The sequence below is a fragment of the Pseudophryne corroboree genome, chromosome 4, assembly GCF_028390025.1.
Source record: "Pseudophryne corroboree isolate aPseCor3 chromosome 4, aPseCor3.hap2, whole genome shotgun sequence".
NCBI classification, from domain to species: domain Eukaryota; kingdom Metazoa; phylum Chordata; class Amphibia; order Anura; family Myobatrachidae; genus Pseudophryne; species Pseudophryne corroboree.
This window is the reverse complement of record NC_086447.1, coordinates 644014948-644042064: the sequence shown is the minus strand read 5'-3', so window position 1 is coordinate 644042064 and position 27117 is coordinate 644014948. Positions and strand designations below refer to the sequence as shown.

General features: G+C 44.1%; 1 protein-coding gene across 1 annotated transcript in view; it reads left to right on the top strand.

Moving 5' to 3' along the window:
* Positions 1 to 27117, top strand: part of PCNX2 (pecanex 2) — an 809726-nt gene that overhangs the window by 311749 nt on the left and 470860 nt on the right. The window contains exon 11 of the mRNA XM_063917734.1: positions 16543 to 16696. Coding sequence (XP_063773804.1) covers positions 16543 to 16696 — 154 coding nt within the window. The remainder of the gene's footprint in view (positions 1 to 16542; positions 16697 to 27117) is intronic.

Sequence of the window (27117 nt, the reverse complement as noted above, 5' to 3'; positions counted from 1 at the left end):
TTAATACATTTAAATCACTTCTTTACCCTCCCTCACCTCCCCCACTAGCTACTATCCGTGCACAAGAACTTGCTTCCTACTTCAAGGATAAGATTGATGGAATCCGAGATGAAATGGTATGCTCTAACTCAGCCAGTGACCTGCTCAATTCCCTACCTGAACCCTCTGGCACTTTCTCTTCATTTGATCCCACAAGTGAAGATGAAGTATCAACACTCTTTTCATCCTCCTACTCCACTACCTCTCCTCTTGATCCTATACCCTCACAGGTCAGTAAAACTTTGTCTCCTGTGCTTATCCCAACCTTAACTAAAATCTGTAATCTCTCTCTCTCTACTGGTATCTTTCCCTCTCTGTTTAAACATGCAGTCATTACTCCCATTCTAAAAAAACACAACTCTGACCCAAACACACTCTCTAACTACCGTCCCATTTCTCAGCTACCCAGTCCCTCCAAGCTACTTGAGAGGCTTGCCTACACTCGCCTTACACACTTTCTTAACTCGCACAACTTATTGGATCCACTTCAGTCAGGCTTTCGTGCCCAACACTCCACAGAGACGGCACTGACCAAAGTAGTGAATGATCTAGTCACTGCTAGATCAAAAGGCCATTACACACTACTTATTCTTCTAGATCTCTCTGCTGCTTTTGACACTGTTGACCACTCTCTTCTCATACAAACACTACAATCCCTAGGTCTTCAGGACACAGCCCTTTCTTGGTTCTCATCCTACCTATCTAATCGCTCTTTCAGTGTTCACTTCTCTGATTCTACCTCCTCTTCTCTACCTCTATCAGTTGGAGTACCGCAAGGCTCAGTCTTAGGTCCTCTGCTTTTCTCAATCTATACCTCCTCTCTTGGTAAACTAATCAGCTCCTTTGGATTTCAGTATCATTTGTATGCTGATGATACTCAAATCTACCTATCCTCCCCAGATTTGTCACCACCAGTATTGGCTCGTGTCACTGGATGCCTGTCTGCCATTTCATCTTGGATGTCATCTCGCCACCTCAAACTCAACATTTCCAAAACCGAATTAATTATTTTCCCACCAGCTAAGAGTAGTTACCAACCTGATATCTCTATAACTGTTGACAATGCAACTATCCACCCCACCCCACAAGCTCGTTGCCTAGGTGTCACCCTTGACTCTGAACTGTCCTTTGTTCCACACATTCAATCTGTCTCTAAATCATGTTACATGCACCTTAAAAACATATCCAAAATACGCCCTTATCTTACACAAGACACTGCAAAAACTCTAATCCATGCACTCATCATCTCCCGCATTGATTATTGTAATAGTCTCCTTACTGGTCTTCCCAAACAAAGGCTATCACCACTTCAATCCATTTTAAATGCAGCTGCGAGGCTAATCTTCCTCGCCAGACGTTCTTCATCTGCTGATCCGCTCTGTCAGTCCCTCCATTGGTTACCGGTATTCTACCGTGTCAAATATAAAATACTTTTACTTACATACAAGGCTATTAACCAAACTGCACCATCATACATCTCCTCACTCATCTCAAAATATCTCCCTACCAGACCTCTCCGCTCTGCACAAGATCTGCGTCTCTCATCCACATGTATTACCTGTTCCCACTCAAAATTACAGGACTTTACCCGGGCTTCACCCACTCTGTGGAATGCACTCCCACGCACAATGAGACTCTCCTCTAGTCTCCAAACCTTTAAACGTTCTCTGAAAACTCATCTCTTCAGACAAGCCTACCAAATTTCAGACCCACACACATAACCTTCACAGCTTCCCTATCAAGTTACATCCCCTCTGTACAGTCCACATAAACTCACATTTTGTCTTCCAACATTGCTGGGTGATCATATCATATAAGAACCTAGCAACCTGGGGAACCATTATGTGACAGGTAGCATCTATCCTTGTGTATCAATGCCTATTTCCCTATAGATTGTAAGCTTGCGAGCAGGGCCTTCCTACGTCTGTCTGTCTGTCTTTGCCCAGTTTTGTTCTATAATTGTTGTTCTAATTGTAAAGCGCAACGGAATATGCTGCGCTATATAAGAAACTGCTAATAAATAATAAATAATAAATAAATAAATAAGGGCTTACGTCTGTGCTCCGTTATAGTCCAGATTTCAGCTCTCTCAAGTTTCTTTCAGAAGAAATTGGCTGTGTTGCCAGAAGTTCAGAACTTCTTACAAGGGGTACTCCACATACAACCTCCCTTTGTGCCGCCCACAGCACCCTGGGCTTTGGATGTAGTGTTGAAATTTCTACAGTCCTCCTGGATTGATCCTCTGATGACGGTAGAAGACAAGTACCTCACATGGAAGACAGTGATATTATTGGCCCTGGCTTCTGCTAGACGCATCTCAGAATTGGGGGCCTTATCGTGTAAAAGTCCCTACTTGGTCTTTTACGGGATCAGAGCGGAACTTCGGACTAGGCAGCAGTTCCTGACGAAGGTTGTCTCCGTATTCCACCTGAATCAACCTGTTGTGGTTCCATCCTGTTCTGACGCTTCGGCTCCTCTGGAGTCTTTGAATGTTGTGCGTGCTTTGAAGAACTATGTCAGGCGCACAGCTCGGGTCAGAAAGACGGATACCTTATTCGTGCTTTATGATGCGCAGAAAAAGGGTTGTCCTGTTTCAAAACAGACCTTTGCTCGTTGGATTAGGCTTACTATCCAACAGGCCTATGTGTTGGCAGCCTTACCTGTCCCTCTGTCTCTGACGGCCCACTCTACAAGGTCAGTGGGCTCTTCCTGGGCGACTGCCCGTGGAGTCTCGGCCTTGCAACTATTCCGAGCGGCTACCTAGTCGGGGAAGAACACTTTTGTGAAATTCTGCATGTTTGATACCCTGGCCAAAAAGGATACCCAGTTTCGGCAGGTGATGCTACAGCAGTCTCTGCATGTTCCCGCCCGTTCTGGAAGATTTGGGACATACCCATCATACTAATGTGTTCCCAATATCCCTTATGGATGCTAGAGAAAATAGGATTTTAAATACCTACCGGTAAATCTTTTTCTCGTAGTCCATAAGGGATATTGGGCGCCCGCCTCTGTGCGGTGACTTTCTGCAGATTCTCTGTTATGTGTTACAGTTCAGCTGTTGCTGTTTTTTGTTGCCAGCCATTGCTGGCCCAGTTATGTTATGGTGTTGACAATGCTAAATTCCTTTGTCGTATAAACAACCCTTTATGAAGCTAAGAACACTGTACGCTGTTTACTTAAGAAGTACCGTAATGGTACGCTAGTTGCGTAACGATCTCTCAGCCGTAGGCGAGACGCTCAAGCGTCACGTTCGCTCACGGCCCAGGGATCACAGGACACGTTATTGGTTATGTCTAGGGTAATGATTCGCTATGGCGTAGCTTACGCTCGAGACCACGAGGAGGTCACCAGCGATGCAGACGCTCACAACACTATACCTTTATGATAAAACCTTATACCAATGAAATACACTGAATACCTTAATGTGAGTACAGGGTGTAAGTGCAACCTTGTGTAACCTGACTAACTACAAAGCTGCTTGAGCGTCACCGACGCTCAAGTGAACACTTAACACTATAGAAAATACACAGATACTGGTTTAGGTTCCAAGGCCTATTAACTGTATTATATCTAATATACTTGTAAAAGGGGATAACAGTACAATTGATACACTACAATATAACAGAGACTTCCTAACCACAGAACTAAACCATAAATACAAAAAGACAATACTACTCTGACCTAAATGCAATACAATACAATACTATCTAATACAATACAATACTAGCCTAGTCTAGGGGAGATATGAGAGAACAGAACAGAGAGAGAGAGAGAGAGAGAGAGAGATGAGATGAGAGAAATTGGCTCACAGAAAGACAATGATAACGGAGAGAAACTTACGCACAAAGGGTATGATCGCCTGCGCCTCGATATCCAGCTCCCGGCTATCAGCAGATAACCGTTGATGAGAGAGTGAGAGCTGGATGTGGTCGGCCTGCCTATTTATGCCCCACACACAATGCAATCTCCTGGTCCTACAATCCCATTGTCCATTGGCCGAAGGAATTCGGCCCTGTATCATAACAAAAGGTCATAGGGTGATTCATACAGGTGGGCTGTGACGATTTCCAACAGCTCAGGTGGGTGGGAAACTGGGTTTCCCGCCGCATACCTGAGTATGTGTAATTAATAGAAATGGACATAAACTTCTTATGTCCATAACTATTCGCACGAGCGATTAATACGCTCCAAACCAACACCGGAATATTGCTAATTAAATACTCTTCCGATGGGTACCAAACACTGCTGTATGATTCCTGTTAGACCCTTTGTACGATATAAAGAGGGATTCCTCAGCTCTGGGACATTGTATTTTAACCAAACTTTCAGAATCTATCAAAGGGACCATGATCTATAAACTACATTAATTGTGAACATTTGTAACGAATGAGTCGCACGCTACGACTACATAAACTCTACCGTAAATACGCATACCGCGCCTGCGAGTGCACGTTATTGCGGGTATGCGCATCCACGGGAGAGCGCACGCACGCGCAGCGCGGACCAGTGTGCGGTGCAAATATGGCAACGTGCATTGAGACATTTTTCTGACTTTGACAGTCCACCCTTTGGCAGTCAATAATAACTGCCACAAAACATTTAAGGAGAAAAATGTAAGTCAGGGGTTAATTGATTTCCATGGTTGGGTAGGGGAGGAGAGAGGAGAAGGTGTGAAGAGGGTATGACCTAGTGAGATAGCAGAAGCATGTGTGTATGAATCCATGTTTGGGGGGGTCATGTATCATCGTGCCGTACGTGTTGTAAATCAAGCTTCGAGGTATTGCGAAGTATACATTTGAATTCCTTCTTATCCTGTGGTACAGGTCTGTGGATGGGCTGTCAAACTTTACCGAGCTCATTTCGGCTGTGGTTGTAACAAAATGGGGATGCACATTTTAGTTGATGATACATGAATGGGGGAGGTATGTGGTTGCTGATATCTGTGCCTGTATTCCCTATCGTCTATGTGTGTCGTTACCTGAGGGTTGTAGAGATGAAGATAAAGAACACTTACGAAAAATGCAATGATATTCTATGTCAGGGAAATGTACATCTGTCGTCGAAGTTGTGTTCGGTATCTGTTGAGAGTCGTCTTCTTTGCGCTGTTTTGCTCCTTAGGCATGAGCAACAAGCTTTGTCAGTGCCATCAGATTTACAAAAATGTTGGGCTAGCGTGAGTTTAAAAATACTAGGGAAACTGGGGATCCATGGCAAAGTTCATCAAGTGTCCATATTTAAAGTTGTCAAATCTTCTTCTTCGGTCAATCCGTTGTCCGTATACATCTCGTCTCGTCAGCTTCCTCGTCCAAGGGGGTCTTTGTATCTTGGAGAAAAGCAGAAAAACAGGTGAAAGAAACGGACCGTATAATCGCATTTTCATCACATCCTGGTTTCTATCATTGGGTCATAAATCAAATCCAAGTTAATTACAGTTTCCTCACTCCTCAAGCTCATCACTTTTGTACTTTGTTTGCACCTCATTAAAGCCTGCCCGCATCTAAATATCAATCCAATCGATATAACGACACCCAAGATACATAGTAGAAACTTTCCAACATCCATTATGACTCCTTGAGCCCACTCTCCTAAACCGGAGAACCAATTTCGCGGGTTCAACCATGACACCCAACCAGTCAGCTCATTACCTACAGCAGCAAGGGTGAGATTGTGTTTTCGACGAAATTCCCACTTTAGTTGGAGAATATCGTCCATCTTTTGGTCTATGACCTCTACCGGATCCTCGGTGCTATTTGTGATATACGTGCAACACTTTATGCCGTACTGTGTTGCCAATGTAACACAATATCCGCCTGTTACTGCTGTAAGATAATTAAGAACCATCCTATGCTGAACTAGTTCTGTTTTGTAAGCTTGAAGTTCTCTTCCAGTGTATCTAAACGTGTCATCATACATTTCAGTGATATTATCTAACAAATTGGCGAGTGCGGAAATGTATCTATAATTCATCACTCCCCGAGCGGTACGAGTGAAATCTAACGCTACCAGAACCTGAATCCCGGTGGATTCATGGATAAGATCAGAGGCCGGATGCTCTAACCTTTCTGACAGTTGTCTTTTAACTCGGTGCTCGTAATGAGTGTGAGTATAAGGAGCTTGGGCACCACGGTGTATGTCCTTCATTTTGTCATGTGTAACAGTCATCACTTCAGGCAATACTTTTCCAATATAACACAATCCTTCAGAGTTTGGGGCAAGCCATTTGTACGCCTTTCTCCCGCATATGAAATATGCATCATCGGGGAGAACATAAGGGACGGAGAAGGACATGACCATGTTACAAACCTTCCAGGTGAAATCTCCTGACCCTAATTCTTCCATCTGCCTAATGCACGTATCGGTTTGTACGATATGAGCACAGTATCCTGGTGATACCTCTCCAACTCTAGTAATCCTATTCCCTAAGGTATATCGATACCGGAAAGATTTTCCTCTACTGGCTATATGGCGTACGAGCTCTGTATCTGTAGGCATTCTATCTGCTCTGTGTGAAAAGGTCATGGTGTGGTTACTCCATGACACTTCCCAATTTCCCGGTTTTCTAGGATTGGAGATGTTAAAACATAAGAGGGACCTATCCACATGGTATTGGTGGAGCTTCAAACTAGGAGGGCTGGAGATGTTAAACCTCCGGTCCACCGGTCTCCCACCACTTAGCTCAAGTACCTCCCCTAACGTTAAAGGAAATGGTACTAGCCCTGATTTGCTGTGACCCTGAGGTACTTGAGAGCATACCCAACAATCTGTTTGGTTTAACACGTTACCCACTAAGGAGTGATAGTCACTCAATGGATGCCGGTCTATATGGATATTAAAACTAGATTGGCATTTCTTTATGCATCCATCTTCAACCAGATTATCACAGAGCCTACAGATACAATTTTCTTCAGCTAACAATCCATCACAATTTCTTCTATCGGATCGTTTTCTGATACTCGCCTTTGCTTGTTGGTTTGGTTGATCTTGGAAAACTACGCCTCCATCATCATAATCGGAACCCATTCCAGAACCTCTTTCGACCTCTATGGTACTCTCGCCGGAACAGACTGCTCTGGTCAACATCATGGTTAACATCAAAATCCGGATCACAGTCTCTTGGGGCAAGTCCATCTTTGAGGAGGAAATAGAGAAGAATGAGGAGGGGGAAAAAGAAATTTTAAGGGAGAGGGGCTGGGAAGTGGAGAAAAACAATAAAAGGGAGAAGGGAGTCGACAACTGCTTTCGGTCTTCAAGGCTCAGGTGCCGCCTCAATCCTCCTGGAACAGACACTCCAGTGATACAACCTCTACCGTCTGTTCCTTATCGCGGGACTTCTCTGGATCAGCAACCTTTTTGCAGTGGGATGAATGGACCCAAGTCTCTCTCTCAGCAACCTTCAATGCTGTGGTGCTAGTCAATAAGACCTGGTATGGTCCTTCCCATCTATCAATAAGACAACCTGAGCGTAGAAAATTTCGTATCATTACATAATCCCCAGGTTCAATGTCATGACAATTACTATCTGGTAAATCAGGAATCACCAACTTCAGATTATCATTTTGACTCCTCAACTGCTTACTCATGTTAATCAAGTACTTTACAGTTACTTCATTGTTACATTTCAAATCATCCTGAGGGTTAATCATGACATGCGGTTGTCGACCAAACAAGATTTCAAACGGAGACAGATTAAGAGGGGACCTGGGAGTGGTTCTGATGCTATACAAAACAATGGGTAAAGCTTCTGGCCACGTCAATCCTGTCTCTGCCATTACTTTACTCAATTTATTTTTAATAGTGCTGTTCACTCTTTCGACCTTCGCACTCGCCTGTGGACGGTACGGAGTGTGCAGCTTGCTATCAATACCCATCAATTTACACATTCCTTGAAAGACATCACCTGTAAAATGGGTACCCCTATCACTTTCAATGATTCTAGGGATACCATATCTACATACAAATTCCTGCACAATTTTCTTAGCTGTAAACATAGCGGTATTTGTAGCTGCTGGAAAAGCCTCGACCCAATTCGAGAAAACATCTATACAGACAAGTACATATTTCAAATTTCGACATGGGGGTAATTGAATGAAGTCAATTTGTATTACCTGGAAAGGGCCGCCGGCAGGTGGGATATGGGATGGTTCTGTAGGTATTGCTTTTCCAATATTCTTTCTCAGACAGGTAAGGCATGACATTGCTCTTTTACTCGCATGAGAGGAGAATCCTGGGGCGCACCAGTATGCTCTTACCAATTTGCACATCCCCTCCTTGCCTAGATGAGTCAGCCCGTGAGCTGCTTCCGCCAGACATGGAAGGTATGCCCTGGGGGCCACTGGTTTACCATGTCCATCCGTCCAGAGCCCTGAGGACTCCTGGCCATATCCCTTTGCCTTCCAGACTGCTCTTTCCTGTGTGGAACACAGATTCTGCATCTCACACAACTTCTGTGTGTTGATGGTATTAAATACCATCAACTGTGTGGTGTCTGTCCGTGTGGGGGTAGCAGCTGCAAGCTTTGCAGCTTCGTCTGCTCGGCTGTTACCAAGGGATACTGGGTCTTGGCTATATGTATGTGCTTTACATTTGATAACAGCCACTCTGTCGGGTTCCTGTATCGCTGTTAGAAGCCTTTTTATGTGAGCTGCATGCGCTATCGGTGTACCAGCTGCCGTCATGAAATTTCTGAGCCGCCATAGGGCTCCGAAATCATGGACTACCCCGAACGCGTATCTGGAATCGGTGTAAATATTGGCTGACTTACCCTTAGCCAATTCACATGCTCTGGTTAGGGCGACCAGTTCAGCAACCTGGGCTGAGTGAGGTGGGCCTAGCGGTTCCGCTTCTATGGTGTCTTGGTCATCTACGACTGCGTATCCAGTACACAAGTCTCCCGAGTCTGACTGTCTGTGACAACTACCATCCGTGTAGAACGTGAGTTCTGCATCTTCCAGTGGATTGTCACTGATGTCAGGCCTTGCGGTAAAATTTTGGGTCAAATATTCCATACAATCATGTGTATCTTCCTTTGCATTAAATCCTCCTTCCCCATCACTCTCACCTTCCACCCTTTGTGTCTGACCAGGCACACCTGGGAGAAATGTTGCAGGATTTAATGCGCTGCATCTCCTTATGGTGATGTTTACGGGGGCCATTAATGCCAATTCCCATCTTGTAAACCTTGCTGATGAGACGTGTCTGGTTTGGGCAGAATTCAATAAGGCAGATACCGCATGCGGTGTATGGATTGTGAGGTTGTGGCCTAGCACGACATCTTCGCTTTTCGTTACTAGCAATGCTATCGCCGCAACGCTACGCAAGCATGTGGGGAGGGATCGCGCTACCGTATCTAGCTGGGCGCTGTAGTATGCAATTGGCCTGCTGGCATCACCGTGTTTTTGTGTTAGTACACCTGCTGCGCACCCAGCACTTTCTGTTCCGTATAGTTCAAAGGGTTTCCCATAGTCTGGCATACCTAGTGCTGGTGCCTGCGTTAGGCACTGTTTGAGTCTCTCAAATGCTGTTTCAGATTCGTTTGTATGCGAAATCCGATCAGGTTTGTTTGAAGAGACCATTTCCTGCAAAGGTAGCGCCAATATGGAAAACCCTGGGATCCAATTACGGCAATACCCACACATTCCTAAAAACGTCCTGATCTGTTGCTGGGTTTGTGGCAGTGTCATGTCTCTAATGGCTTGGATTCTATCAGCGGTCAGGTGTCTCAGTCCTTGTGTTAGACAGTGTCCCAAATATTTTACCTTAGTTTGGCATAATTGTAACTTGTCTTTGGAAACCTTGTGACCTGTGTCTGAAAGATGAAACAGGAGCTGTTTCGTATCCTTCAGAGATGCTTCCAGTGAATCTGAACACAGTAATAAATCGTCCACATACTGTATCAATACTGATCCACTGTCTGGTTGGAAAGACTGTAAACAATCATGCAAAGCCTGAGAAAATATACTTGGACTATCTATGAAACCTTGGGGTAACCGAGTCCACGTGTATTGGACTCCTCTGTATGTGAATGCAAACAAATATTGGCTGTCAGGGTGCAGAGGTACCGAAAAGAAAGCGGAGCAGAGGTCAATAACAGTGAAAAATTTGGCAGTGGGAGGAATTTGCATTAGGATGACAGCTGGATTAGGCACTACGGGGAACTGACTCTCAACTATTTTGTTAATCCCCCTTAGATCCTGCACTAGCCTGTAACCCCTCCCCCCACTCTTTTTAACAGGGAAGATGGGACTATTTGCGGTGCTGGACGTTCTTACTAGAATGCCCTGTTGTAGCAAGCGCTCTATTACGGGAAAAACTCCTAACTCCACCTCTGGCTTCAGAGGATACTGTGGGATTTTTGGAGCTATCCTACCATCTTTTACTTGCACAACTACTGGAGCTACGTTTGCCATTAATCCAGTGTCCTGTCCATCTTTTGTCCAAAGTGACTCTGGTATCTGAGATATCATCTCTTCTACTTGGGATGGATTCCTATTTGTCATAATGGAATGTGACATTAATTTTGATGGGGAGTCTAGCATGTCTCGTACTTCCTGAGCGTGATTCTCAGGAATGTCCAAGAATACACCTTCAGGAGTACAATAAATGACGCAACCCATTTTACATAGTAAGTCTCTTCCCAGGAGATTAGTTGGTGCAGATGCAGCCAGCAAAAAGGAATGCTTGGTATGCAAAGGCCCTATTGTAATCTCGGCTGGTTTGCTAACAGGGTAGTGCTGGACTACTCCTGTTACTCCCATGGCTGGAATTGTCCTACCAGTGGTTCTCATGCCCACTGTCGAATTTATCACTGACTTGGCCGCCCCTGTGTCTACAAGAAAGTTTAAAGTTTTACCAGCTACATTGATTGCAATTTCTGGTTCGCTTCCAAGACTGGCAATCAACTTAACTGGCTGCAGATTACAGGTATGGCCACACCCCTATTGGGTATGCTGACCTCCCAGAATCCCGCTGGCAGCAACTACTTGTGAGGGAGTTAGCTGGGAACTACCAGAGGCATGCCAATCTCTGTTCGGGGGATATCTTTTTGTTTCCCCTGTATGTGGCTCAAAACTCCGCCTCTGTGGACCCTGCTCCCAATGTCGTGTGTTGTGTTGTTGTCTAGGGGGTTTAAAAGATCTTTGTACATTCTTTGTTCTACATTCTCGTGCAAAGTGTCCCGGTCTGTTACAAGAAAAACATGTTATTACACTTGCCTTACCCACAGGATTCGGTGGTACATACGCAGGCTGCCTTGTGGTCAGCGCCTGTATACTTACGGACATCAACTTATCACTTTGCGATTCCCTGTGCCTAGTGATGTTTCTGTCGTGATCAATAGCAGCCTCTCTCAAGCCGGACACTGACAGACCTCGCCAGCATGGTTGCGTGGTCTGAACCCTAGTCTTTAATGTTTCCTTTAAACCATCCATCAGTACAGATACTGCTACTTCCCGATGGTTTGGGTTGGTCTTAATGTCCTCTATACCAGTGTACTTTGCCATTTCTAATAGTGCCCGGTGAAAATATTCTGTTGCCGTTTCGGACTCCTTTTGCTTAATGGAAAATATTTTATTCCATTTAACAACGGCTGGGAAATACTCCTTTAGCTGTAAATTTATCCTTTTTACATTATCCTTGTTGTACACGTCTGTAAGCGGTACATCTTTATCCAATGCACAATCAGCTAAAAATTGAGTTGCGTCAACATTGGAAGGTAAACAAGCTCTTAGCAGTATCTGCCAATCCTTGTTGTTGGGTTCTACAGTGTTACCTAGATCCCTGATGTATTTTTGGCTAGCAACTAAATCCTTCCTGGGGTCAGGAAATTCGGACACTATTGTTCTTAATTCCATTCTGGAAAATGGAGTGTACATGGCAATGTTCCTTATGGGAGTGGCTCCAGACACATCTGTTTTTCCATTGGGAACTGCTATTACCCTTACAGGAGCAATTCTAACAGCCTCTTCCTGTGTAGATTCTACAGCTTGTTGTGGTACAATTGTTTCAGTGTAGTGCATGGTGCCGTACTTACCCGTTGACACGACCTCACCTATCCCTCCGCTAGGGGCTTTCACTAATCTCGTGGGTGTCGCTGTGCCTACTGTGGTCTCTGCTATGGTGGCTGCAAGAGAGAGAGCTGAAATTGTTGCTGAATCGTCTTCTTGATCACACTCCTGAGGAAGGTTCAAAACAGGGTACATCTTGCACGGGTTAATACTTGCATGAGTTATTTGGTTAACATCATTAACATTTACAGGGTTACTAAGAGTTTGTGTTTTACAACCCAGTGCGTTTCTCTCCGCAATCAACTTCTCTCCTGCAATGTATGGTGGAGGAGGAGCTGTGGCAATCAACTTCCTGACTGCCCCAGATCCTGCCGCCAGAGCCAAACCTCTCTGTATCTCACCTTCCTGGTGCCATAACTGTAAACAATCATGATGTTGAATTCGTCTCTTTGTTGATTTTACGAGACATATCCTCCTCCTTAAATTTTGTAACACTTCTGGACTAAAGCTACCTATTCTTGGGAATTTGTCCCTGTCTTGTACAGTCATTCTCTCCCATTCATCACATAAAGATTCGGTGTGAATTCCATATTTTTCACACATTACATATCGTGCCGACCCAACTGGTCGGTTCACAGAATCAACCTGAACCAGGGTTGATCGCCCCCTACCTGAACAAATGGCCCCCATAATCTGCAGGCGTTGCTTATTCCTCCTTGAATATCAAGGCTTTCAGCGAACCCTTACAAACAAACCAAGATGTCCTTGGGCAGGCCGGCGGTGGTGGTTTATCAAGTACCCCACTTACTTCTCGCCCACGTTGGCCTGTGCTGCAATCACTGTAGCCAGAGCTGCTGTACCCAACCTAGGGCCCCTGTGAACCTTTAGTTTACTGGAACATATGAGGGTTACCCGCAGGACACTTACTCTTTCCAGTAAAGTTGGGGTTGTTAGATAGTTCCTGAGTGACCAGCGAACTTCCCTTCCAAAAATAAAAAATTACACAAATCACGTCAGAATGTACAGATAGCGTTTGTGACCACTTTACTCTAATGGTATTAGGTCAGATTACTAACTACTGCACACAATAACGTGCGGTCCAATCGTTCAGTATACGAGCACTACTTGTCATGTACTGAAAGATCAATGGAATCTATGTTTCCGGCTGCGATTCCTTCAGCCAGAGCTTGTATGGCCTATATGGGTTCTGCACCAACACCCCAGGCGTTGTGCCACTGGACTTTTATAGCGGACCTTTTTGTTACCTTATGACCTCCTGGTCTGTTACCTTTACCTTATGACCTCCTGGTCTTGTTACCTTATGACCTCCTGGTCTTGTTACCTTATGACCTCCTGGTCTTGTTACCTTATGGTCCGCTATACTCTAATGCTCAAATATTATTTAACCAGAGATGCCTCCCTAGCCACCGTATATGTCACTTACACGTATGTCCCTTGACGAGTACCCGGCTTTCCTTTTGGTTCCACCTTAAAGTTATATAAACTTTTGTATACAAAACACACTCACTCAACACATGTACACTTTTGTTTCTATATCTATTTCTGCGCAGAAATTGTCTTTAGGCCAAAAGTGTTACCAATTAGGAGCAGGATCTGTTAAACTAAATTTCAGATTTTCCAAAAATAGATTTGTGTTATTTACCGCTTCGCGTTATCTACCGCTGTGCGTTAATTATCGCCTTTGCGTTACTTCACTTTATCACAACTTGAGCTACGTGGGCGTAACCGGACGCTACGTTGCGTAATGAACGCTGCGTGCGTCTGCCTTTTGGATTGCGTACGCTAGTCTTTGTTAGCGACACGTGTATGCAATGCAAAGGATCCACCGTAACACAATATATTTTTATCAATGTAAATGATCCCTGATCATCTACCGCAATCCACACTGACTGCCTTGTATCTCAGACAAACCGTGTGTTTGTTCTATACTTTAACTATCACCTCTACTATTAAATAACAGCAAATCTCTTTTTAGCACTTTCTATCAACTATAAAATTGGCAAACAGGAATAGTGATATACGAAAAATGAAACAGAAATGCAGATATATGTATGCGTGCGTGTATACGCAAGACAGAAGAGAAATAAAAGTTTTAAAAGACACAAGCGTTTTGTTCTTACTTCCGGTTACCGGGTTCCTTCAGCACTCTTTATCTAAGCGAAGCAGACGCTTATCCCGTCAGCACTGTGAGACAACCTCCCACCCTTTGCTGGAGGGATAATGTCTGCTGATCTACCTAGTGCAGATATGAGAAGGATAGGACGAGCCCGCAATTGACAATGCTAAATTCCTTTGTCGTATAAACAACCCTTTATGAAGCTAAGAACACTGTACGCTGTTTACTTAAGAAGTACCGTAATGGTACGCTAGTTGCGTAACGATCGCTCAGCCGTAGGCGAGACGCTCAAGCGTCACGTTCGCTCACGGCCCAGGGATCACAGGACACGTTATTGGTTATGTCTAGGGTAATGATTCGCTATGGCGTAGCTTACGCTCGAGACCACGAGGAGGTCACCAGCGATGCAGACGCTCACAACACTATACCTTTATGATAAAACCTTATACCAATGAAATACACTGAATACCTTAATGTGAGTACAGGGTGTAAGTGCAACCTTGTGTAACCTGACTAACTACAAAGCTGCTTGAGCGTCACCGACGCTCAAGTGAACACTTAACACTATAGAAAATACACAGATACTGGTTTAGGTTCCAAGGCCTATTAACTGTATTATATCTAATATACTTGTAAAAGGGGATAACAGTACAATTGATACACTACAATATAACAGAGACTTCCTAACCACAGAACTAAACCATAAATACAAAAAGACAATACTACTCTGACCTAAATGCAATACAATACAATACTATCTAATACAATACAATACTAGCCTAGTCTAGGGGAGATATGAGAGAACAGAACAGAGAGAGAGAGAGAGAGAGAGAGAGATGAGATGAGAGAAATTGGCTCACAGAAAGACAATGATAACGGAGAGAAACTTACGCACAAAGGGTATGATCGCCTGCGCCTCGATATCCAGCTCCCGGCTATCAGCAGATAACCGTTGATGAGAGAGTGAGAGCTGGATGTGGTCGGCCTGCCTATTTATGCCCCACACACAATGCAATCTCCTGGTCCTACAATCCCATTGTCCATTGGCCGAAGGAATTCGGCCCTGTATCATAACAAAAGGTCATAGGGTGATTCATACAGGTGGGCTGTGACGATTTCCAACAGCTCAGGTGGGTGGGAAACTGGGTTTCCCGCCGCATACCTGAGTATGTGTAATTAATAGAAATGGACATAAACTTCTTATGTCCATAACTATTCGCACGAGCGATTAATACGCTCCAAACCAACACCGGAATATTGCTAATTAAATACTCTTCCGATGGGTACCAAACACTGCTGTATGATTCCTGTTAGACCCTTTGTACGATATAAAGAGGGATTCCTCAGCTCTGGGACATTGTATTTTAACCAAACTTTCAGAATCTATCAAAGGGACCATGATCTATAAACTACATTAATTGTGAACATTTGTAACGAATGAGTCGCACGCTACGACTACATAAACTCTACCGTAAATACGCATACCGCGCCTGCGAGTGCACGTTATTGCGGGTATGCGCATCCACGGGAGAGCGCACGCACGCGCAGCGCGGACCAGTGTGCGGTGCAAATATGGCAACGTGCATTGAGACATTTTTCTGACTTTGACAGTGTGCTGGTGTGTAAGTCTCACCACACCTATTGTTGTCATGTTTCTTCTTTCATGTACAGTATGTCATTTCTCCTTCGTGCACTGTTTTACCTATAACTTCCTGTGGGAGGGGGCATAGAGGGGAGGAGCCTGCACACCCAGTTGAAGAAATTTAAAGTGCACTGGCTCCTGTGGACCCGTCTATACCCAACGTACTAAATCTGTCCCCAATATCCTTTATGGACTACGAGAAAAGGATTTACCGGTAGGTATTTAAAATCCTATTTTAGCGAAGCTGAAGTTTATGGGTCGGATAAAGAATTGTGAGAGATTAAGTTGAAATTAATAATCAAGCAAACTACAGACTCACGAGGCTTCAGAGAGAAACAAATTTCTAACTTTGGAAAAATATTGTCAGCACTGAAGCAGTAAATTAGTTGCATTATAAAACCATTCATCAACTAAGTTGACCAGCCCGCTTACACAAGGGTTCTACATTGTATGTTAGTGCCAGTTTGTGTTAATTGACCCACTGATACTAAATAGTGGAACTATAGAGCAAAAATCTGCCACTGCAGTAGACATCTACTGTGTATTGCCATCATTGTAAGGAGGGTTGTAGTCTCTGACACTGGTAAAATATAAGACATAACTTTGACGTTTGTAGGACTCTGAACTATTCTATGCAAGATACAATGCAGCTTGTCCATATAACTACAATAATCAATGCATTCATTTCAATATTTGTGTTTCATACTGTATTTCGCTTACAGAACCGAGAACATTGTAGAGGATTTCCTAACCGTACTGCTTGCCATCTGTGTTTCCTTTTTTGGATTTTTGGTTCTGCACCAAGATCTCTTTAAAGATATTTGGATTTTTCATTTTTGTGTTGTTATCGCTAGCTGTCAGTTTTGTCTTCTTAAGGTAGGAAAGTATGTATAATAGTTATCCCTTTCATCCTGACAGTATTTTATATTCTCCTTTTCTGATTGCATATGATTATCAATCATCATTTGTCAGAGTCAAACGGGTATTTGATGTGTGGATAGTGACAACAAAGAACAAAAAAAAAAAAATCTGCACTCTCCAATTTAAATGAGCTATTAAGTAAATTGAAGAACCCCAATTAATATGATTGGACAAATCCCATCTATAAATGTCGGGGGTGCTACCTAAGACAACCATTGACAACACCTACTACATGGAAAGAGAATGGGGTTGTACTACAAGGTGCACAAAAATATGAATAAAATATAACTTTTATTTACATTTGTTTAAAAGACCGATACTCGGTCAATATGCGAAACATAGGGTTAAAAATAAAAGGATAGCAGAATGTGTACACATTGACTGGCCGCCACTGCTGTGAATGCTGGGATGAGGGAAGCGCATCCCAGCATTCACAGTGGCAGCGTCCAGCCAATGCGGAAGGAGAGGGACAGCTGCTGAGGTGCTGCTACCAATTACACTGCGCTGCTGTGGCTCCCTCCTCTCCCTCCCTCCTCCTTCTCTCCTGCCTCCGGAGCTGCTCCACTCCGGCGGCAGCACACTCACACAGGTGGCTTGTAATGAGTCAGTTTGACTCATTACAAGCCGCTGATGATTTTAGGGAAAGCGGGCAGTTGCGCCCTCAGGGCGACTGCGCTGTGTGCCAGGCACACCAGGCACACACATAGTTACAGCTCTGGTCACCAATATTGCCCCCATACACACTGGGCGATATAAGCCTAAAAATAAACAATAATGACATTTACAGTATGTCATTATCGTTTATTTTTAGGCTAAAATCGCCTAGCGTGTACCCCCCTTTAGACTGACGATAAATGTTAAGATTATCTGTCCAACCAACCAACTACAGTGGTTGGTTGGTTGGTTGGTTGATTGGTTGGAATGAAAATCTGGTGACCTACAGGAGCAAATAACATTGGACCATTTGCTTCCTAACACCAAAAAACTGACAAAATCAGTCATTCAGACAAGTTGGTTAAATCAAACGGACGTAACCAGTTTGTCTGAACAACCGTTTTGTCCAATTCCAGTGTTTGGGAGGAAGTAGCAAATGTAACTTTTTTTGTACAGCTCTGCAAAGCCTCCACAGTAAAATAGAACTTTTCTTTATATTAGTATTAGTAGCAACATAGGATATACAGGGAACTGAACTATATAATGCTAGAGCTGAAGAAAATCAAGTTCCACCAAACTTTGGTGCCATTTGGCAGAAAATGTCATTAAATTGTCAGTGTAGTGGTATTATCATGTGCAGGTGATAAGAGAATTTAATGTGAAAGCAATCTGATACCTTTAGCATCGTATTTAAATCCCATTTAAATATTTGGTCACATAGCTTTAATACAGTCAATATCGGAAACTATAATCCTGAGACAAAAAATGGCAGCAATAACAATGACATAACATGGCCAAATAAAAGGAGATCAGATAAAACCAAGTTGCAGAGCAAAGAGGTGCAAATGTGTTTTATTTTTTGCAGATAAATAAAATATTGCTTGATTTTACATACACAAATAATGTATATTAACACTGCAGTTTTGAGTTGAGCTAGCTTGCTCCCCTTTACCAAATCTAAATCTGCACATATTTGTTTTAATATAAAAATATTGGTATTTAATAGAGATGTGCACCGGAAATTTTTCGGGTTTTGTGTTTTGCTTTTGGATTCGGTTCCGCGGCCGTGTTTTGGATTCGGACGCGTTTTGGCAAAACCTCCCTGAAATTTTTTGTTGGATTTGGGTGTGTTTTGGATTCGGGTGTTTTTTTTCAAAAACCCCTCAAAAACAGCTTAAATCATAGAATTTGGGGGTAATTTTGATCCTATAGTATTATTAACCTCAATAACCACAATTTCCACTCATTTCCGGTCTATTCTGAACACCTCACACCTCACAATACTATTTTTAGTCCTAAAATTTGCACCAAGGTCGCTGGATGACTAAGCAAAGCGACCCAAGAGGGCGGCACAAACACCTGGCCCATCTAGGAGTGGCACTGCAGTGTCAGACAGGATGGCACTTAAAAAAATTGGCCCAAACAGCACATGATGCAAAGAAAAGAGAAAAAGAGGTGCACTGTGGTCGCTGGACGGCTAAGCTAAGCGACACAAACACCTCAATATCACAGGAATTATTTGTTCTAATCAATGGTATTATTGGTCCAAATCACTGGAAGAAAATGACAAAATCACTGGAATTATTCGTTCTAATCAATGGTATTATTGGTCCAAATCACTGGAAGAAAATGACAAAATCACTGGAATTATTTGTTCTAATCAATGGCATTATTGGTCCAAATTACTGGAAGAAAATGACAAAATCACTGGAATTATTCGTTCTAATCAGTGGTATTATTGGTCCAAATCACTGGAAGAAAATGGAATGGATGGACACTTGCAGTGACACAGAGGTGCAAGATACAGCAATGGCCTACTGTACACAACTATATACTGTTAGTCACCAAAATGCTGCACTGTAATACTATATATACTGCTCACAAAAATGCCGCACAGATATGGAATGGATACTTGCAGTGACACAGAGCTGCAAGATACAGCAATGGCCTACTGTACAACTATATACTGTTAGTCACCAAAATGCTGCACTGTAATACTATATATACTGCTCACAAAAATGCCGCACAGATATGGAATGGATACTTGCAGTGACACAGAGCTGCAAGATACAGCAATGGCCTACTGTACAACTATATACTGTTAGTCACCAAAATGCTGCACTGTAATACTATATATACTGCTCACAAAAAAAGCCGCACAGATATGGAATGGATACTTGCAGACACAGAGCTGCAAGATACAGCAATGGCCTACTGTACTGTACTACAGGTTGAGTATCCCACATCCAAATATTCCGAAATACGGAATATTCCGAAATACTGACTTTTTTGAGTGAGAGTGAGATAGTGAAACCTTTGTTTTTTGATGGCTCAATGTACACAAACTTTGTTTAATACACAAAGTTATTAAATATATTGTATTAAATGACCTTCAGGCTGTGTGTATAAGGTGTATATGAAACATAAATGAATTGTGTGAATGTACACACATTTTGTTTAATGCACAAAGTTATAAAAAATATTGGCTAAAACTACCTTCAGGCTGTGTGTATATGGTGTATATGAAACATAAAAGCATTCTGTGCTTAGATTTAGGTCCCATCACCATGATATCTCCTTATGGTATGCAATTATTCCAAAATACGGAAAAATCCGATATCCAAAATACCTCTGGTCCCAAGCATTTTGGATAAGGGATACTCAACCTGTACTATAATTATTATATAGATGACAGATATAAAGTTACATTGTGGGGGAATCCAGTATATGTTCTGTCACCAGGTACCAGTGAATGACCACATCATGTATATATATAGGTGACAGATATAAAGTTACATTGTGGGGGAATCCAGTATACGTTCTGTCACCAGGTACCAGTGAATAACCACATCATGTATATAGGTGACAGATATAAAGTTACATTGTGGGGGAATCCAGTATACGTTCTGTCACCAGGTACCAGTGAATAACCACATCATGTATATAGGTGACAGATATAAAGTTACATTGTGGGGGAATCCAGTATACGTTCTGTCACCAGGTACCAGTGAATGACCACATCATGTATATAGGTGACAGATATAAAGTTACATTGTGGGGGAATCCAGTATACGTTCTGTCACCAGGTACCAGTGAATGACCACATCATGTATATAGACGACAGATATAAAGTTACATTGTGAGGGAATCCAGTATACGTTCTGTCACCAGGTACCAGTGAATGACCACATCATGTATATAGGTGACATATATAAAGTTACATTGTGAGGGAATCCAGTATACTTTCTGTCACCAGGTACCAGTGAATGACCACATCATGTATATAGGTGACAGATATAAAGTTACATTGTGAGGGAATCCAGTATACGTTCTGTCACCAGGTACCAGTGAATGACCACATCATGTATATAGGTGACAGATGTAAAGTTACATTGTGAGGGAATCCAGTATACGTTCTGTCACCAGTTACCAATGAATGACCACATCATGTATATATATATAGGTGATAGATATAAAGTTACATTGTGGAGGAATCCAGTATACGTTCTGTCACCAGGTACCAGTGAATGACCACATCATGTATATACTAGGTGACAGATATAAAGTTACATTGTGGGGGAATCCAGTATACATTCTGTCACCGGGTACCAGTGAATGACCACATCATGTATATAGGTGACAGATATAAAGTTACATTGTGGGGGAATCCAGTATACATTCTGTCACCGGGTACCAGTGAATGACCACATCATGTATATAGGTGACAGATATAAAGTTATATTGTGGGGGAATCCAGTATACGTTCTGTCACCAGGTACCAGTGAATGACCACATCATGTATATAGGTGACAGATATAAAGTTACATTGTGGGGGAATCCAGTATACGTTCTGTCACCAGGTATCAGTGAATGACCACATCATGTATATATATATATATATATATATAGGTGACAGATATAAAGTTACATTGTGGGGTAATCCAGTATACGTTCTGTCACCAGGTACCAGTGAATGACCACATCATGTATATAGGTGACAGATATAAAGTTACATTGTGGGGGAATCCAGTATACGTTCTGTCACCAGGTATCAGTGAATGACCACATCATGTATATATATATATATATATATATATATAGGTGACAGATATAAAGTTACATTGTGGGGTAATCCAGTATACGTTCTGTCACCAGGTACCAGTGAATGACCACATCATGTATATAGGTGACAGATATAAAGTTACATTGTGGGGGAATCCAGTATACGTTCTGTCACCAGGTATCAGTGAATGACCACATCATGTATATATATATATATATATATATATATATATATAGGTGACAGATATAAAGTTACATTGTGGGGTAATCCAGTATACGTTCTGTCACCAGGTACCAGTGAATGACCACATCATGTATATAGGTGACAGATATAAAGTTACATTGTGGGGGAATCCAGTATACGTTCTGTCACCAGGTATCAGTGAATGACCACATCATGTATATATATATATATATATATATATATATATATAGGTGACAGATATAAAGTTACATTGTGGGGTAATCCAGTATACGTTCTGTCACCAGGTACCAGTGAATGACCACATCATGTATATAGGTGACAGATATAAAGTTACATTGTGGGGGAATCCAGTATACGTTCTGTCACCAGGTATCAGTGAATGACCACATCATGTATATATATATATATATATATATATATAGGTGACAGATATAAAGTTACATTGTGGGGTAATCCAGTATACGTTCTGTCACCAGGTACCAGTGAATGACCACATCATGTATATAGGTGACAGATATAAAGTTACATTGTGGGGGAATCCAGTATACGTTCTGTCACCAGGTATCAGTGAATGACCACATCATGTATATATATATATATATATATATATATATAGGTGACAGATATAAAGTTACATTGTGGGGTAATCCAGTATACGTTCTGTCACCAGGTACCAGTGAATGACCACATCATGTATATAGGTGACAGATATAAAGTTACATTGTGGGGGAATCCAGTATACGTTCTGTCACCAGGTACCAGTGCAGAGGCGGAACTACCGCCAGTGCAGGCAGTGCCTTGCACTGGGGCCCGCCGCTTTCAAGGGGCCCAAAGCCAGCGCGGCCCGCAGCACACAGCGGCCAGTCCGGGGCCATATTGTGAGCAGGACAGTGTGCACTGTGCGCCGGTGTCCTCCTTTCACCCTCTAGCTGCTTCCCACTGCCTCGCTGCCGCTTGTGTCCCTGTGGGCCCCCCCCACAGCCTGCAGAGTGCGCGCTGGACCTGACTTCCGCTGCCGCTTGTGCTCCTGCCGTATCCCGGAGCTGCTGCCCGCCATCGCGGTACAGCAGCGCCGAGTCCACCTGCGCTCCCCGACTGCTGTTTCTGCGGTGGGGTCTCCTTTCGGCAGCCTGCCAGGTGTCATCTGGCTCAAGCCCCGACTCCTGCTGCCTGTACTGCTGTCGGATCCCAGAGCGCCCGCTCGCCATCCTGATAACGGGGCTGAGTGCTCCGGTGCCCTCCCTGGCCTCTCGGGCTATTTGTCCTTCATACAGCTGCCTCTGGTACCTCTCCGGGGGCCTCCCACCTTCCTTAACTGACTACTGAGACGGCATCTGGGTCCCTCTGCTGCATGTGTGCCTGCTGACTCCCGGACCATCCGGCCACCATTATTGGAGTGCGGGCTGCTTGAGTCTGCACCTCCCTCATTGTGTCCTGCCTGCTCCCGGCTTTCTCTCCTGCTACTAGAGGAATTTGGGGGAAACATCTGCTGCCTGGTGAGTCACTGTGAGTGGGGGGAAGTTTATGAATGCAGCTCACCACTCTCTACCCCCTGTGAAGGTGTGCGCTGGTGCAAACCTGCACTTGCACCGTTCCTCCCTGCTGAAAGCCTTACTGCGGCCATACCCTGAGCCTGGACTACCTTAGGCCCAGCTGTAAAAATCTGCAGTCTGTCACACGACCGCAGGGCTCCCCAAAAGATCCAGTGGCGAAACTACCACCAGACAGTGCACCGTTATATGAGTTGGAATTATTTTGTGGCCAGACCCCTTCCCCATGAAGCCACGGGATGGAGGAGGGGCTCCGATGCCGTTTCTTCCACACAGCGCTAAAATGTCTAGTTACAGCACTGTTGCTAGGTATCCATTTCTCTGGCCCTGAGCAGGTCCCCCTCACCTGATCCTCTCTAGGGGTGAGGGGGTGGACTTGGACGGGATGAGGTGGGGCCCAAAGCATTTTGTTGCACCTGGGCCCGCTGCTCGCTAGTTCCGCCACTGTACCAGTGAATGGCCACATCATGTATATACTAGGTGACAGATATAAAGTTACATTGTGGGGGAATCCAGTATACGTTCTGTCACCAGGTACCAGTGAATGGCCACATCATGTATATAGGTGACAGATATAAAGTTACATTGTGGGGGAATGCAGTATACGTTCTGTCACCAGGTACCAGTGAATGACCACATCATGTATATAGGTGACAGATATAAAGTTACATTGTGGGGGAATGCAGTATACGTTCTGTCACCAGGTACCAGTGAATGACCACATCATGTATATAGGTGACAGATATAAAGTTACATTGTGGGGGAATCCAGTATACGTTCTGTCACCAGGTACCAGTGAATGACCACATCATGTATATAGATGACAGATATAAAGTTACATTGTGGGGGAATCCAGTATACGTTCAGTCACCAGTGAATGACCACATCATGTATATAGGTGACAGATATAAAGTTACATTGTGGGGGAATGCAGTATACGTTCTGTCACCAGGTACCAGTGAATGACCACATCATGTATATAGGTGACAGATATAAAGTTACATTGTGGGGGAATGCAGTATACGTTCTGTCACCAGGTACCAGTGAATGACCACATCATGTATATAGGTGACAGATATAAAGTTACATTGTGGGGGAATCCAGTATACGTTCTGTCACCAGGTACCAGTGAATGACCACATCATGTATATAGATGACAGATATAAAGTTACATTGTGGGGGAATCCAGTATACGTTCAGTCACCAGTGAATGGCCACATCATGTATATAGGTGACAGATATAAAGTTACATTGTGGGGGAATCCAGTATACGTTCTGTCACCAGGTACCAGTGAATGACCACATCATGTATATAGGTGACAGATATAAAGTTACATTGTGGGGGAATCCAGTATACGTTCTGTCACCAGGTACCAGTGAATGACCACATCATGTATATAGATGACAGATATAAAGTTACATTGTGAGGGAATCCAGTATACGTTCAGTCACCAGTGAATGGCCACATCATGTATATAGGTGACAGATATAAAGTTACATTGTGGAGGAATCCAGTATACGTTCTGTCACCAGGTACCAGTGAATGGCCACATCATGTATATACTTATACTGGTGGTCCCCAGTCCCCACAATCAGGCCCGGCGTTACCCGCTCAGCGAAGGAATGCAGTGCAGGGAGGCGCTGGGACGGATAGGCGCCTTCACTGCTCTGCATCCCTTCCCTGCTGCGCCGTCCTGTCCCCCCTGCTGCTGTTGCTGCTCCTGCTGCCACTGCTGTGTCTGTCACTGTATGACAGGCACTGGCAGCGGGCACCTGCAGCATGAAACGCCTCCTCCCTCCCCTCACCTCATCTCATCTGTGTGAGAGCGCCGAGTACGGGACAGAAGGGGGCGGAGCTACACGGGACGATAGGGGGCGTGGCTAAACGGCCCATAAGGGGGCGGAGCTACACGGACCTGGCTGCTGTACAGAGGGAGACTGGATTAGGTAAGTGGAGGGTGAGAGAGAAGTGTGTGTGTGTGTATGGTGGGTGTGTGGGTGTGTATGGTGGGTGTGTATGTGTGTGAATTGTGTGTGTGTGTGGTATGTCTGTGCGCGCGCTCTATGGACGCCACTACTGGGGGGCATTACGTATATAAGGACGCTATTACTACAGGGGGGCATTACGTGTAACAACGCTACTACTGGGGGGGCCATTACGTGTAAGGACGCTACTACTACTGGGGCTGGGGGCATTACGTATAAGGACGATACTACTACTGGGGTGCACTACGTATAAGAACGCTACTACTACTGGGGGGGCATTATGTATAAGAATGCTACTACTACTGAGGGGGCATTACGTATAAGGACGATACTACTACTTGGGGGCATTATGTATAAGGACGCTACTATTACCGGGAGGGCATTACGTATAAGGACGATACTACTACTAGGGGGCATTATGTATAAGGACGCTACTATTCCCGGGAGGGCATTACGTATAACAATGCTACTACTACTGGGGGGAGGGCATTACGTATAAGGATGCTACTACTGCGGGGGGCATTATGTATAAGGACGGTGCTACTACTGGGGGCGCATTACGTATAAGAACGCTACTACTACTGGGATGGCATTACGTATAAGGACGCTAATACTACTGGGGGTGCACTACGTATAAGGACGCGTCTAATACTGGGGGTGCACTACGTATAAGGACGCTACTACTACTGGGGGTGCATTATGTATAAGGATGCTACTACTACTGGGGGGGGCATTATGTATAAGGACACTACTACTACGGGGGTGCATTATGTATAAGGACACTACTACTACAGGGGGGCATTATGTATAAGGATGCTACTACTACTGGGGGGGCATTATGTATAATGATGCTACTACTATTGGGGTGCATTACATATAAGGACGTTACTACTACGGGTGGGGCATTACGTATAAGGACGCTACTACTACGGGTGGGGCATTACGTATAAGGGGGGTCATTCCGAGTTGTTCGCTCTGTAATTTTTTTCGCATCGCAGCGATTTTCCGCTTAGTGCGCATGCGCAATGTCCGCAGTGCGACTGCGCCAAGTAAATTTGCTATGCAGTTTGGAATTTTACTCACGGCTTTTTCATCGTTCTGGTGATCGTAGTGTGATTGACAGGAAGTGGGTGTTACTGGGCGGAAACTGGCCGTTTTATGGGTGTGTGCGGAAAAACGCTACCGTTTCTGGGAAAAACGCGGGAGTGGCTGGAGAAACGGAGGAGTGTCTGGGCGAACGCTGGGTGTGTTTGTGACGTCAAACCAGGAACGACAAGCACTGAACTGATCGCAGATGCCGAGTAAGTCTGGAGCTACTCAGAAACTGCGAATACGTCGTTCGCAATTTTATGATGCTAAGATTCACTCCCAGTAGGCGGCGGCTTAGCGTGAGTAAATCTGCTAACAACAGCTTGCGAGCGAACAACTCGGAATGAGGGCCAAGATTAATAAGCTTGTGCTACATTGTGGCGTAATTTTAAATGGGGGTACTACTCTGTGGCCATGCCCCTTACTTGTGAGACCACACCCCTTTTCCCGGCGCGCGCCAAAGGAATATGGGAGGGCGCAAATTTATTGTTTGCAGGGTGGCGCCGAACACCCTAGCACCGGCCCTGCCCACAATGCAGCACACTGATCAGATATTTGCAGCACACTGTGCACAGGTATGGAGCGTTTTCAGGTAGAGAACGTAGATATTTTCAGCACACTGTGCACAGATTATTTGCAGCACACTGAGCACAGATATTTGCAGCACACTGAGCACAGATTACGGAGCTTTTCAGGGAGAGAACGCTGCCACGTCCTCTCCGTTCAATCTCCAATGCACGAGTGAAAAAGGCATCGACGTGTGGCTCCTTATATAGAATACAAATCTCGCGAGAATCCGACAGCGGGATGATGACGTTCGGGCGCGTTCT